This window comes from Sinocyclocheilus anshuiensis, unplaced genomic scaffold (genome assembly GCF_001515605.1).
Source record: "Sinocyclocheilus anshuiensis isolate Anshui unplaced genomic scaffold, SAMN03320099.WGS_v1.1 scaffold246, whole genome shotgun sequence".
In the NCBI taxonomy this organism is placed as follows: domain Eukaryota; kingdom Metazoa; phylum Chordata; class Actinopteri; order Cypriniformes; family Cyprinidae; genus Sinocyclocheilus; species Sinocyclocheilus anshuiensis.
In genome coordinates, this window is record NW_015542356.1 from 270,381 (window position 1) to 286,927 (window position 16,547).

The 16,547-nt window shown below is 36.5% G+C and overlaps 1 protein-coding gene across 1 annotated transcript in view; it reads right to left on the reverse strand.

Annotated features, from left to right (window-relative positions):
- Positions 1–650: 650 nt before the first annotated feature.
- LOC107691776 (WD repeat-containing protein 36-like) overlaps positions 651–16,547 on the reverse strand; it is a 31,663-nt gene continuing 15,766 nt past the window's right edge. The window contains 15 exon segments of the mRNA XM_016490589.1: positions 651–934; positions 2,608–2,795; positions 2,886–2,967; positions 3,494–3,610; positions 3,716–3,861; positions 3,946–4,043; positions 7,431–7,538; positions 10,017–10,096; positions 10,513–10,621; positions 11,038–11,203; positions 11,285–11,399; positions 11,490–11,644; positions 12,297–12,380; positions 15,759–15,824; positions 15,922–16,042. Of these exon segments, the coding sequence (XP_016346075.1) occupies positions 785–934; positions 2,608–2,795; positions 2,886–2,967; positions 3,494–3,610; positions 3,716–3,861; positions 3,946–4,043; positions 7,431–7,538; positions 10,017–10,096; positions 10,513–10,621; positions 11,038–11,203; positions 11,285–11,399; positions 11,490–11,644; positions 12,297–12,380; positions 15,759–15,824; positions 15,922–16,042 (1,785 nt within the window). The 3' untranslated portion in view covers positions 651–784.

Consider the following 16,547-nt stretch of genomic DNA (forward strand, 5'->3'; position numbering starts at 1 on the left):
AATAAAGTGACTGAGATTGTTTCTTCTTCGGAGCAGATTTGGAGAATTGTGCTTTTTAATTTTTTTACTTTAAACCTTTTCTTCCAGCTAAAATACGAGTCCTCTATCCATAATATTGCTTTCTCTAGTGAAAAACTTGTCTCATCTGAATCAGGAGATACATATGCACAGATCAAGCACCATTTACAAGTGAAAAGTCCAAAACCGTTCTATAAAATGTCGGTGGATTTTGATGTGAGAGGACAACAGAGGATGAAAACTTGCACTGAAGAAGCACTATTATGGCCAGAAGTGATGGTTTTAGGTTAAAATGTTTTCATGATAGATTTGATTCTTACAAACATGCAGCTTTTCACTTCACAAGACGTTAATTAATGGACTAGAGTTGTGTGGATTATTGTGATGTTTTTAATCAGTTGTTTGAACTCTCATTTTGACGGCACCCATTCACTGCAGAGGATCCACTGGTGAGCAAGTGATGTAATGCTACATTTCTCCAAATCTGTTCTGATGTAACTCTACATTTTAGACGGCCTGAGAATAAGTACATTTTCTGCAAATTTTCATTTTTTTGTGTGAACTATTCTTTTAGGTCTTAGTTTAATATTTTGTCACTCATTCAGTGCCCATTATGTAACATACCTGTATATGACTGACATTATCTCCTTACCCAAACTATAAGAAAAAAATCACATAGATTTGGTAGAATTAAAATTTGTATTAACAAAATAAAGCAAGAACATTTAGTCTGATACAAACATTCAACAACTTGGCAAAAGGTGCTTTACAGTAGTGCACTCTTGATATAAGACAATAGACAAATGTTCTGATTTAAGAGCGTCTGCATGGACATCCATGTCTCCTCCAGGTGTGCCGACACACTCTCCGCTTCCTCCATCAGTTCGGGCTGGTCTGCGATGAACCGAAGATGGAGCTGGAACAGCAAGATGACATTGCTAGAGTTAAAAAGTCAAAAGACCTCCATCTTTTCACTCAAACACCCCAAATTGTTCTGTTACTAGATGTTGTTTAGATGCAATTACATGACTGTACTGTATATAAAGTAAGTACTTTTAGTAGTGTTTACAGTGCAGAAAAAAAGGAGACTATAAACCATAAAGGGAAATGTTTTCATATACATTTGCTGCCATCTGCTGTTCAAAAACCAAACAAATCCAGTTTGTCCTATCCAGCAAAATTACAATTTTCATGAACAATTTATCTATGCACCTAAAAATACGGAGACAAATTCAAAATCAGAACACATACTGGTAAAAAATGTATAGCCTGAATGCACTGTAAGTCGCTTTGGATAAAAGCGTCTGCTAAATGCATAAATTATAAATTATTATAAATTACATATGTATGTTGTAGCCCTTTTATAAATGTAAAAAAAATTGAATTTGTTAATATTATAACATTAATGGCATTATCATACTGTATAAGTTTATATTGTATGAAACATCCTATAAAAATTCAAGATCACATTTGATATATTTTTAACAGCACGTTTATTATATAGAACAATAACATTTCTACTGACACTGAAAGTTTAGGATAGGTTCGATTTTTAAATGTTTTTGAAAGAAGTCTATTATGCTCACCAAGGCTTTGACTTGTTTATTATTCCAGCCTTCAGTGTGTCCCATGATCCTTCAGAAATCATTCTAATATGCTGATTTGGTGCTTGTGCTTAATTAATAATGGTTCTTACTATTATTAATGTTAAAAACTGTTTTTGCTGTGTGGAAACCACGATACATTTTTTCAGGATTCTTTGATGAATCGAAAGTTAATTGAACAGGATTTATTTGAAATAAAATATTTTTGTAATATTATAAGTGCCTTTACTGTCACTTTTGATCAATTTAATACATTTTGGCTGAATAAAACAATTAATTTATATGGTAGTGTATCAGGATTTGCATAAAAATATTAAGCAGCAAAAACAATGTTTTCAACATAAAAATAATAAATGTTTCTTGAGCACAAAATCAGCATATATTACAATGATTTCTGAAGGATCATGTGACATTTTTAAATATATTAAAATAGAAGTAGTTGTTTTAGTGTTATTTCTATTTACTGTTTCTGATTAAATACATTTTAATCAGAAGCAGCCTTGCTTTCAACAATTTTCACAATTTAAGCCCTTCATTGTTTATTGTAAATTTTCATTTCTTGTAGAACTTAATGATCACATATGTTAAAATGTTTATCATAAATATTACATTAATATTATAATTTTATTTAAATATTTACTAAATATTTTCAAGGTCCAATTAAAAAAAAAAAGCTGAATTTCAGAGTCTTTATTTGGAATGTGGATACATGATTAATGCGAAACAGGATTTTTAGACCAACGATGTTTGACGGTGAACAGGGGCTTCCCAGCACGATTAGAAAGAAACAGAAACCAAGCAACCGACAGTTTTGTCATGGCTGGTTAGGCCAGAAACTAGCAGCTCCGACAAAAAAAGTCTTACAGCTTTGTAATGGAACTAAAAGTCAAAGCTACTGTGTTAAGTTGATATAAAAATGGTAAGTGCAATTGGCAGTGCATGGAAATGTAAATAAATAAACATCAGCAGATTGCTCATACCGTACCTTCAGGAACAATGCTAGGTAGGCTTGAGCCAGGTCGAAATCTCTTTTGGACTGAAGAATGCTGCTGATCATCTTGAGGAAGCTCTGCATAACTCTGACCTCTCCTCCCATATCTGGTGACAGGGCCCGAAGTTCTGTTTCAATGGCAGAGGGGCCCAACTCTCTCAACAGCTTCACTGGCTCCTCATCTGTCATGATGATTAACACAGTGATCATTCACATCACAGCTCTTGCAAATTCAATAGTACAGCATCAAGTATAAAGGGTACATGAGTTACATGAGTTGTTGTCTAAGGCGTTTTCAAGCTGAAGGTAGAAGGTAGACTTCTGTGCCAGCACTCCCAAGTTGACAACTTGACTAAAAAAAAAAGAGGCTAATTTAAAATGTCATATATACATACACTATAGAAACATACATAATTTTTATATGTTCAATAACAACTAAAAACAGCAAATTATTTACAATTTAAAATAACTTTTCTATTGTAATATATTTTAAAATGTAATTTATATCTGTGATGGCTAAGTTCTGCAGCCATTACTCCAGTATTTGGTGTCACACACTCTCTTAGAAATCATTCTAATATCCTGATTTAGGGCTCAAGAAACATTTCTTATAATTATGAATACTGAGCGTTTATTTTAAATGTAAACATTTTTGTAAAAATGAAAAAGTCTTTTGATTAATTTAATTAGTCCTCGCTGAATATATATATATTTTTATTTTTATGGTGGGTTAGGTAAAAATATTAACCAAATGTTTTCATATTTTCCAGTCAATATTTCAGGCAAACTTAATAATAAATATACTTAATTTAATATATACAATAATCTTAAAACGGACAAATAAATTCCCAACAACAGAGTCACTATCAAGAGCGTTTACCTGGTCCTCTGAGGGTGTGGTGGGTAGAGCAAACTGGGGCACCAGCCCTGGAATGGTGGGAATGAAGAAGGGTGCAGCTTTTGGCAATTTTGGGGGCTCTTTGGGTTTGTTCTTTTTCTGTAGGTGAAGATTTTTCACAGTTTTACAGGGTTTGTAATGTCCTTTCAAATACATCATAGTTAAGCACAGAGCAATTTTTTCCCCATTTTTACATGCACATACCTTGATGATGTCCAGATGCAGCAAGTTCTTCCAGCGCGAGTCAGGAAGCAGAGAGAGTGTGACCAGATGTTCATCCAGCTGTGCTGGTGAAATGTACTCAAGCATCTCAGAGCTGTCAGCATCTAAAACTTCCTCCTCTTCTGTATCTGTTCACAAGCACACAATCAACGGGACTTAGTCTCAAGTGAAATGATTTTCAAATAATTATCAGTATGATAATGTGGTCACACCTTTGCTTGGGCAGGTGCCTGGCAGCATGATCACAGTCGGCTCATAGTCTGCAGGTAGAGGGCGCAATGACACCATACTGCACAGTGTGCTATTGGACCTAGAAAAGAACCAAACCGACAGCAAGGCTGAATATACAATATTTCATAAAGTAACTTCTCTGAATCATGATACTAAAAACCGAGGGCCATGATAGGCTATGCTTGGAACAGCATATTACTTAAATGCAATGATGATTGAGTACAAAAACGTACAAATAAAAGTTCCTCAGAAGTCTGCTGTATCATATTTGACACATTTTAACATGATTATCCATACATATCTTTTCAGAAAAATCTGTGCTCAAGTGTTCATCTTGACATTTAACTAACAATAAAAAGTTATTATGTTTACTTCATAAAAATCAATAAAGATATCACAGAAAAAAGACATGTACCACAACCTGAAGAGGATATTTTTAGAATTAAACATATCAATCAGACAACAGAAGGCATGTAGTACACTGTGTACAACAGTTTTTTTTTTTTTAGCAAAGCTAAATCAATTGATCATTTGATAATTTAGAGGCTTTAGAAATGTGCCTATCAAATATGATACAGTAGGCTTTATATAGGGTTAACTTCTACAATATAAAGTATGTATAACGCACATAGCGTGCATTAAATACCTACTTGGCAAAGAGCAATGACAAAGAGCACAGAGCTGGGGTACTGTATCCCACAATGCACTGAACTCAACCTTGTATTTCAAGGGTGTGTCATATACACACACACACACACACACACACACACACACACACACACACACACACACACACACACACACAGTTAGGTCTATATATATTTGCACACAGGAACAATTTTTATTATTTTAGCTGCTGACCAAAACATATTCAAGTTACAGTTATATAATAAAAGGGGTTAAAGTGCACACTCTGAGCTTTAATTTGAGGGTATTCTCATCAAAGTTGGAGGAAAGGTTAAGGAATTACAGCTTTTTAATATGTACCTCCCACCTTTTTCAAGGGACCATGAGTAATTGGACTATTGATTTAAAAGCTGTTTCATGGACAGCTGTGGGCTATTCCTTCATTATTTCTACATCAGTTAAGCAGGTAAAAGTTCTGGAGTTGATTCTAAGTGTGCCGTTTGCATTTGGAAGCTGTTGTTCTGAACCCACATCATGCAGTCAAAGGAGCTCTCCATGCAAGTGAAACAGACGATTGTTAGGCTTCAAAAACAAAACAAATCAATCAGATAGATAGCAGGAACATTAGGAGTGGCCAAATCAACAGTTTGGTACATTCTGAGAAAAAAAGAATGCACTGGTGAGCTCAGCAACATAAAAAGGCCTGGATGTCTAAGGAGGACAACAGTGGTGGATGATCGGAGGATCCTCTCCATGACAAAAAAAAAAAAAAAACCCACACAACACCGGAACAGCTCATGATCCAAAGCATACAACATCATCTGTGAAACATGGAGGAGCAGTGAGACGACATGAGCATGCATGGCTTCCAGTGGCACTGGGTTACTGGTGTTTATTGAGATGACATGACAGAAGACAGATGCATGTATTGGAAAATGTCAATGTATTTGCCAATAATTTGCCAATGTATTTTTCGATGAGTTCGCTATGTTAGCAATAATAACGTTACCTGCTTGATGGATGGTAATGTCTACAACGAACACAAGCGCTGTTGCGGCGCGACCACAACAGCTTGAAGTTGTCTATTTGGCACGTTCTCCCTGCTGCACTAACAGAAGTAATGCTGTGTATACTTGTCCTTACAAGTACAATTTTAGTAGTGATCGACCGATATTTATATTTTATAACCGATACCGATACCAATTATTTGCGTTTATGTGCCCGATAACCGATATGCAGAACCGATATTTATTTACTGTTATAAAGTAAATAAATGACTGAGTGAAGTAAGTCCACATTTTCAGTCATCTTAAAAAAAATAAATAAAAAAAGTGTTGAAAATGAGCAGTCTTTCATGTTAAATTTAATCTTCATATTACAATAAAAAAACATTTTATTTAAAGCATCAGCAGCAACACTAATATTAACAATAAGCAAAATAAATGTAGATCAGAATTACTAATAATGTTTTTGTCGTTCTAGATTATGAAATGCTTGCTGACAGCGCAGTTTATCTATGCATTTACACAGAACTACACTCAAACTGTGATCGCTCACGGAGATAATAAATTAATTTCCATAGAGATGTTTATTAGCGAAATAATGATTATACAGTAAATGTTAATACAATTTAGGGGTGTTTTAAACAAGTGAATCTTGTTAAAAGTTACATGCGGTGGCCGTGCTGGACTTCGTGAGTTCGTCTCTATTCCTTCGAGCCAAGCTGCATAAACTGCATATCAGGCATTTATGTAATACATCTAATTTGTGCATTGATGGCTATGTTAAATAAAGTTTACTAACTACTAGGGCTGCACGGTATATCGAAATTATCGAAATATCGCAATATGCATATCGCAAGGGCGTGCAATATTTGAATCATTTGAATAATAGGCTACTTAAATCTAAATGTTGCAAAAGGTCAAAGTTTTAGTTCGACGCATATAGCAGAGAATTGCTTGACGTTAAAAAGAGTTAAGATCTCCTCATGTTTGAACAGACACATACACACAGAATTATGTCAATAGTATCCGTCTCGACGATCATTCTCGTAAACGTAGTCGTAGTAATCATTATACTGGATCTGTGCAATCGGATTTAAAGGGACAGCAGCCTATAAATACGTGCTGCTGAATATGTCACTAATGTTAATCAAACAACAAAACACCCTACTAACTACAGTAAATCAAGTACCTGTGCACGCCGTTGTTGTTGTCTCCTCTCCCCTCAGACGCCGTGGTGCAATGGTGATCCTGCGCGCAACTCTCAAAACATTTACAAGATGGCGGCGTTTATCGGTGAATCCGATATTACAAAACCGATATCCGATTATTGTAAAATGCTTAAATATCGGGAAAAATATTGGTAAATCGATATATCGGTCGATCTCTAAATTTTAGCTGTATTATTTGTGTCCCCTTCAAAAATTGCTCTTGAGAAATTTTATGTTTATTGTCCCCCCACCAACTGTTAGAGGAAATTTACGCCCCTGGTTCACAGATAGCGCTTTGTTTTCATTTTCATAATTTTTCTAACTTGACAGCCCCTGGTCACTGTGAGTTTTCTGCATGAAAAAGAGCAGCCTGAACATTTCTCAAAGCATCTGGTTTTGTTTTGTATGGGGAAAAAAATCATGGTTTGGAAACAACATTAGCATGAGTAAATATACTAACACTTTTCCTAAAATAAGCCATTCATACATTCATCAGCAGATTAAAGTTGCAACCTTTGGCTTTCCAAAATAGTACTGTTCTAATCTTAATCTTAAGTGTGTGAAATAACTAATTGAAAAGTAAAAACAAGAGTTGACAGACACAGTATCTGCAAGGCAATCTCTTACCATAAATAAATACCTAGGCCGTCAACGTGGGACGAGGTCAGAAAGTTCCCGGTAGGGGACATACTGAGACTGACGGCTGCTGCGTCTACCAGGAAACAGTCGACCAAACTATGAAAGACAGCAAGAGAATGTGGAAGGGTATGAAAGTGTGAAAGGAAATCATTCAATCACTCAATTGGGCCAGAGGGGACTTCATCTGCTAGAGGAATCCCCGTTAGAAAAACAAAAATATATCCAATGTACTAAATGTCACTACGGCCACATCTTTGAAAGATAATAATTATCTCTGAATTTGGTTTTACTGGTTACTTTGAAAACTATCGGTGACTGAGTAAACAGAAAAGGTCATCACAAATATCTAACCAGTAAATAATATAGAAAGTGGAAAAGGTGTCACTGGACTGGCCTGGTCTTTCCCTCCTTCAAAAGGCTACTTTTGTGGGTTGTAGTAGAACAATGATGCAATCTCACTTAGCACTCTAAGCATTACCTGTGACATACATGTTACAAGACACAAACGAAAAGAATTTAGGTTTATGCCTGGGTTCTACAGTTACTTCATTCTTTCAGGGCCATATTGTCCAAAAAAAAAAAAAAAAAGAGGGAACTTTTACTAGAGCTTTGCACTGTAAGCAACAAGTTAACATTAAAAAAAAAAACAACAACAGCTAAACACTCCTGTTATTAAAATATTTAGAAGTATTCAATTGAAGATAACAAACAATAAAATCCTTAAAAAAAATTATTTAAACTAAATGCATTTACATTAACAGCATTATAAAATTTGCAAGTCACAGCATGTTTCAAATGATAAAATAACAGATATATATTCTTGAAAATACTGTATACAATATTTATTAATGCTTAAAGGGATAAGTACTCACCCTCATGTCGTTCCAAACCTGTAAGACCTTTGTTCATCTTCGGAACACAATTTAAGATATTTTTGATTAAATCCGAGAGCTCTCTGACCCTCCCATAGACAGCAAGGTTACTACCACGATCAAGGTCCAGAAACGTAGCAAGGACATCAGTAAAATAGTCCATGTGACATCAGCGGTTCAACCGTAAATTCACAAAGCTACAATAATACTTTTTGTGCACAAAGAAAACAAAAATTACGACTTTTTTCAACAATTCTTCTCCTCCTCACCCCGTCTACAGCGACATGCCGCCATTGTGGGGGGGGAGTATAACAAAGCATGCGCTTGCTTTAGGTTCATGTAAATGACACATGCGTGTGTTACGTAAGGAGGAGGAGGAGGAGGAGAAGAATTGTTGAATAAAGTCGTTATTTTTGTTTTCTTTGTGTACAAAAAGTATTCTCGTAGCTTCATAAATTTACGGTTGAACCGCTGATGTCACATGGACTATTTTACTGACGTCTTTGCTACGTTTCTGGACATTGATCGTGGTAGTAACCTTGCTGTCTATGGAGGGTCTGAGAGCTCTCGGATTTAATCAAAAATATCTTAATTTGTGTTCCGAAGATGAACGAAGGTCTTACAGGTTTAGAATGACATGAAGGTGAGTAATTAATGACAGAATTTTCATTTTTGAGTGAACTTACTCATTAATATTGCTTAAAATGTGGTTTTATTTTACCCTTTATTGATTTATATTTATGTTTTGAAGCAATAATTAGTAAAATTTTTAAGATGGGACTGATTTATTTTTACGGTTTTGATTTATCATCAAGTTGTAAATATTTTAAAAAGTACTTATAATTATGCAAATAAATTAAATAAAAAATAATTAATCTCATTAATTAATAAGAAAACAAACAAACCGAGAATCGTTTTAGAATCTGACAGAGATGTACTTAGACATCCTTACTAATAGGGATGCACCGATACCACTTTTTCCAGTACTCGCCCGATACCGATACTTTTATTTTTGGTACTTGCCGATACCGAGTACCGATACCAATATTTTTATTGCATTTGCACATTTTTTAAATATTGGGTACAGAAACCAAAAGGGTATGTATAATGTTAGTTGGTTACCTTCATTTATCAAATAGATACCGTCAAACCAAAATTTATTCAGACACCTTCAACATTTCTCACATTATCCCAGACTCGGTCTAAATAATTTAAATAATTCTAAAAATAATTATAAAAAACCCAAATTTGTATCAATTTTACTGGTAGTCCACTGTATGAAGAGACGCACATCAGCTATACATTATATTTAAACATTATATTCATTGCATACATATACTTCGTAGTAGACATCCTTAACTCCTTTCTGCTGTCTGTTGTTCTGTTGTCGGTGTTTCTTTGTTTGAATATGGCGCTTAACACATGCTGTGTGGTATCGGTGTTTGGTATCGGGGCATTTTAACGAGTACGAGTACGAGTACAGGAGACCAGTATCGGGCCCGATACCGATACCAGTATCGGTATCGGTGCATCCCTACTTACTAATGTTTTGAATTCTCTTCACTTGGGTGTTTTTCCTCAGCAAATAATAATATATGGAATACAGAATGCATCAGACAGCAAAGTCATTTCCTCCATTAATCGAAGGACCCAATTGTGACATCCCAGTTGAACACCCTTGGTTTATTCTCTAAATTTATACCTGCCAGATGGAAGATCCCATGTTCTGATGGCGCAGTCCATAGACGCTGTAATCAGCCAACGTCCATCTGGACTAAATGTCTGGACAAAAAGCATAAAGCACAGTTCATAAACACTCATTATACATTACTTATACTTAATTTCCTCATGCAAAACACATTTGACTTTCTTTCTTACATGGAACATAACAAGGAAAAACATATTTTGTCCATATTATAAAACACAATGGTAACCAGGATATGTCAAGCATTGTGTAGTATGGCACATTCCATAAACATTCCATGAGCATGAAAATTTGAATGAACATGTTTTTGTGTTTCACATAAGTAAGTCAAACCATTTGAATGAGTAAATATAAGAACAATTAGATCAAAGTATTCCTTTAATACAAGCAGAGTTCATGAGAATTCATGGGAATTCTCAACTTAATCTTAAAGATGTAAAGAACAATGCATGAATTTCACATGGAATTGGTCAAATTTGTCCCTTAAACTCACCATGTCATTGATCTGCCCACGATGTCCAGAGAATCTGCGGACAGCTCTCCTGGTCTCCATGTCCAGAATATGAACAGTAAAATCATCCAGAGCGATGGCGAGCATCCCGCTGTTTGGAGAGATCAAGCATAAATCGACATCATTCAAACACTGTCTGGAAAATTATTTTCCTTCTCATACACCCATTGCAACCAGGTAGATCCAAAATGTTTTAAATTTCAATAAAAATCTAGTTAAAATGAACTAAAATTCAATAAAAATCTAGTTGAAAACAAGCACTGCATGTTTTGTCATTAAATTAACACTACAAAAGAAAAATACACAGACATTTACCAACAAACAATTTACTAAATCCTTTTAAACTGCACTACAGAATATGATGCGATAATTAAACATCACCATTTCGGGCAATAATTCTGGCCCTCCAAAACAGCTTCAGATGAAACTGAAAATTCACTTTTGGTCAATAATGCACACTGCATTTAAAATGAAAATGTGGGAAAAATGTATTAATGTCTCTAATACCTGTCCCTGTGAAGCAGAGATGATGCCGGGGCAGCTGGCAGGCTGTGTGTATGTAACAGCTCCTTGGATTTGAACCTCCAGATTTTCAGAAGGCGATCTGCTCCCACACTAACTGTCAACTGGTTCAGAGCATCCACAGAGACCCCACGAACAGGCCCTGCATGTGCTGCACACACAAAAAAATGCCACTGAAATCAGACTTAAAATCGCATGTATTTCACCCCTGATGTTCAGTATGTTAACTTACCCTTGTCCTTTCCAAAATGTCCTCGATGAAAACCAGACTGCATGTTGTACACGTCAATGTGTCCTGAAGACAATGCAATCACTGCAAAGTTCCCGCAGGATGTGATATCAACAGCCTGGACAACATATGACCAAACTGGATTTGAAATCATCTGTTATAAGACTGAATGATCAGGTAAACACACACATATTATCTACAAACTTACAGTTGCATGGAAATTGAGGCTACGGTTCTTGTTGAAGCGTTCAGGTTCCAGCTTGTGGGCACCAATCGAGCCTTTCTGGTAGTTCCATGTCGTAGTCACAAGGAAACCACGGTGGCATGCAATAATGCCATCCCAGTCACTCTGACGAGCAGTTTCTATACAAAAGAACAGCATAAATACAGCATTACACAGTTATGGCTTTCAGTATTTTAATTGATAAGGTCATTCTAACACTGTTTTGGCTAGTATCAAGAGGTCAGCAAGCACGGAGCTTAAAACCTAAAGGGATAATTCATCAAAAAAAAAAAAAAGTTAATTCTCACCCTCATGTCATTCCAAACACATAATACTTTTGTTCATTTTTCGAACACAAATCCAGATATTTTTTTTATGAAGTTCAATATTATTAGGAATCTAAACTGTGCATACTTGAACCAATGAGGATTGTTCTTGCGCATCATGCACACACACGACTGCACTTCTGTTTATAATATTTGATGTGCACTTTCTATGTGGGTTGATCGATGTTTATATGTGAAAGGCCAAATTTAAAACCATCATAACTGAGACTTAGATTAAATTGCTTAATTCATGTGGATTACTTTTACAATGTCTTTATGTGCTTTTTGAAGATTGAACATTTTGCTTGTGTGGACTTTCAATGGATGGACAAAACTGATGAAAGAATATTAAAAATATCTTAATTTGTGTTACAAACATGAACAAAAGTTTAATAAGTTAATGATGGCAATTTTCATTCTGGGGTGAACCAATGATTTTAAATATATATAAAAATAAAAATCACACCTGAGGCAAAAGTTGTGATGGCTGGAAGTTTTGCCGTGTCATGTGTCACACCTTTCTTTTTAGCTCTTGTTTTGTTGAGAGTGCCTGTTGGTAAAAATTACCATTGAAGCCTTACACAACGCAAACATTACACAAGGCAAAACTAAATGACATTAATCTCCATAATGTGAAAATGCTCATAATTAAAAGTGAAGTGTGCAATGTTACACTATTAATATACTCTCTATTAATGTGAAAAGTAACTACCGGTATTTGTAGACTGTCTCAGTGAAGAGTGCTGTTTGTTTGGGTGACAGATATAGCAGCACTGACCAACCGATGGTGTGAGTTTGGGGGCGGAATTACGTGTATATACTTTAGCAAATAATTGACTGGGTAGATTAAATTATGGAAACCTGGGGCCCGTTCTTCGTACATCGCTAACTCAGCTGGATTTGATTGTTGACGATTGGCATGATCTTGGATTGTTTGTTCTTCAAAGCTCATCCTGGAGTTGCTGTCATAGCAACAGGTCCCTAAGCTTAAACCTGCTCGGGAGCAGGCTTAGTTCATGTAAACAGGATTAGATCGTATCTTTTTAAGCAGAATTGATACTTAAAATCTGTCCCAACCAGTAACGCATTACTTAGTAACGCGTTACTGTAATTTGATTACTATCTTAGTAACGGAGTAATTTAACCCATTATAATTTTCAAAATAGTAATTAGAGTATAGTTACAAGCCGAGGTATCTATACTTTACTGCCGCGTTACATTGCTGACAGAATGCAGTGTTTTATAATCTAGAGATTGTAAAAAGGATGTCGCACACGCACTGTCGAGTCAAGTGCCAGTGGATTAGAGACCTGCTCTCCCGTGAGACCCGGCGCAACAGAGTGCGGCGCGGGACAAGATGGGCGAGTGCTGGTGTGGGCGGGTAGACACTCGAATGCGGGAGAATAAAATGATTCACGGGACTCCCGCAAAATAGAAATATGTAAACATAAAATATCTGAAACAAATAAATTGTTATTCATCTATTGCACAAAAGCAACAAGAACTATTATAAAATAAAAAACGATTAACAGGCGCAAGTGTAAGCAGAGTTTCTATTTAGGCTATAACACGCTTTTGCTGCGTTGAGCAATGTTGATTTTTGGAACGCAATGGCCAGTCAGGAGTGCAGTTCTGAAATGTGCATGCTCACGAATCCTCTCATTATAACACACGAATTGTAGACATTATGAAAGATTCATTGTGTTATAACAGAGCTTTGTGAGATTGTGATGAACTAATGTCATCTTTTTAGAGATTATAAAAGCGGCGCTATTTGATGGCATTCTGCCATGCCAAACCATGTACGCAGCAGCCTATGCTTGCTTTAGTTAAAAATAACAGTGTTTTGTGAATGTTGATGCTTTAATAACAAATATTTATCGGGAGCGTTTATTCTGGGATTGTAAATTTCATGGATGTAGTCACAGAAAAAAGTAACGTAACTAGTAATGTAACTAATTACTTTCGAAATAAAGTAATCAGAACAGTAACGTGATTACTTTTAAAAGGAGTAATCAGTAATTTAATTACATTTTCGGAGTAAATTGCCCAACACTGGTGCCAACCACTGCTACTTTATTACAGGAGTACCCTACTGATTCAGGGACAATAATTTTAAATAATAATAATAATTTAAAAATCTATTTCAAAATAATATAATAATGTTGTGTTGTCTGTAGGCTAATAGACACAGCCAGGTTTACTTATTGAAAGATTTATTCATCATAAAACAATTACTTTATAATTGTATTAGAGTCTTACACACATGCTATACAGATATTAAAGGGGTCATATGATGCGATTTCAAGTTTTCCTTTCTCTTTGGAGTGTTACAAGCTCTTGGTGCATAAGTGGTGACAGCTATTATGGGAGTGGCTTGATGAAGCGCAGGAGATGCAGATAACTTGACCCTTAAGACACTTTAATTAATGCTGTCACGTAAGACATAACAAATCTGTTTCAAAGATAAAATTAAATAAATTGCTAATTACTACACTGAAATAAAAATGTAAAGCCTGTACAAATATTAGAAATCGTGAATATACTAAATAATTGGGAATAATGTAAACATTTTTTTTTAAATCAAATAAAAACTGGGCACATTCATTGATCTATTATAACTTTTATGTAGTTTTGTTCACTTGGCTGTTTCCAGAAATTCGTCCCCGTGTGCAGATCTTTAATGGCATCCGCAGTGAGGGCTCTGCCCTCTGCCGCCTGCAGGAGCTTCACCTGGAAAACCTGCAGCACCGCCATGGCGTGCAGCACGGAAGCCACCTCGCCATCAGACGCATATGCTTTATTGTGTGCCGCAACGGTCTCCTCGATGAGGGGGAGAGTGCACGTACCCGTGGGCCTCCGCCCCATCCACGTGGGAAAAGATGGCCTGTGTGACAGAGTGGACACATGCTGATTGGGGCGCAGACCACGTTTTCACAAGCTGCTCGTGTACGTCGGGGAAGAAGGGGACCGACACCAGTCAGCTTTCCAGGTGGACCTGAAATACCAGGAGTCGAGCTTACTACTGGCAGGTATTGAGGACTCAAGGTAAGCTCCAACTCCTGGACAATTTTCGACAGAACCCTCATGAGCTCCTTCTGGAGGTCTGGGGGCCCCATGCTGTCCGGCTGATCGGACTTCGATCCTGTCCCGTCCTCTCTCTCCGAGGCCGAGATGGACATTGAGTCATCCCCCTCCTCCTGGCCAAAGGACACAAACTCTGCGATGTTGGAAGGAGGACGGAAGCAGACCCCGGGGAAGGAGACCGGGGAACGGGGCGACTGTTGGGGTTGGCAGAGCAGCATGACGACGCTCCCGTCACCGGGAGGGGGAGGGCCCACCAGCAACACGCTGGCGGCAGTGGGCCTCACCCCGAATAGGCCACAAGCCACATGGCACGTGGGCCAGCATATCCGTGTAATGCCCGTAGTGGTTGTGTTGATCCGGCGGCTCTATTGGTTCCGCGCAGATCTTGCAGAATGTTGCCATAATGAATTCAGCAGGTAAAGAATAAGATTCTGACGCAATTGGCGCGAGCATCGCTTTTTATACTGCCTCGCGAGCTCTTCAGTATTTGCATACGATGCATGCTTTGCATCAATTGGCCAGTCAACTGGACTGGCATGAGCCAATAAGACTTCAGGAAAGGTTAGAAGGGAAGGTATTCCCCATAGCGGTAGCACCGCAGTGTCTCGAGACAGCTCGAGAGGGAACATAATATGCAGATTTAGGGGGGAAAAAAATCTGACCAAATTCTGACCATTACATCATATGTTAGGCATTACAGAGTTAAAATCCATTTCAGACAATGTAAAAATTTAATTCTTTTTGAAACAATCATGTTTAGTGCTGCTAATTATTAAGGCATTACACACATCAGCTTTACATGCACTAACGAAGTTATAGTTATAGTAGTTTTAGTTATTACCGTGGCCCAAACTCTTGTTGAATCTTTCATGAACAGTTGAAAATGACTGCAAAGTACCATCTTGACCTATTATAAGAAAAATTAAGATGATTATGCTTGAATATATTTCTCTACAATGATTTCCCTTGTCTTCATTCTTCACAATTGACTTATATGACAGTACCTGCACTAAGAATGTTTATGCCGCTCTGGTCATTGTGCTGAATTTTAGTTGGTGGGGCACTGTGACCAGTTCGGTGTCTTAGCAGACGTCCGTCTCCTCCGGCTACATCAAAAATCCACACCTAAATCACAATAGCCATTGTTTACTGCCATAATACACACTGGAATTCAATTTAGGGCTGGGAGATAAGTGATATCATATCGAGATTATGATCAAATTTATGTAGATAATGATGAGAAGCACTGGATACTTTTACTCTGTATGGATTAATCTAACAGCCCATCACACAGCAGAAATAAACATAACAACAGTCAGTTAATGCATGACGCTAATAAGTCTGCATGTTCTGCATGTTTCTGACAATCTGTCAAAATAAATGTTCAGTTTAACTTGAAGAAATTATGGCAGAAATATTAATATATTTTAGAATCTATTGTATAATAAAATGTAATTCTAAAAGCAATAATAATAATATTTTCAAGGAATATCTTACAACAAAGTTATTTTTTATTTATTTATTTATACAGTTCTGTTGTGCAGCATCTTATTTGGCAAAAAATAAAAATGCATATAAAATAATTTTGTTGTAAATTAACTGTTTTTTTTTGGGGGGGGGGGGGGGGGGT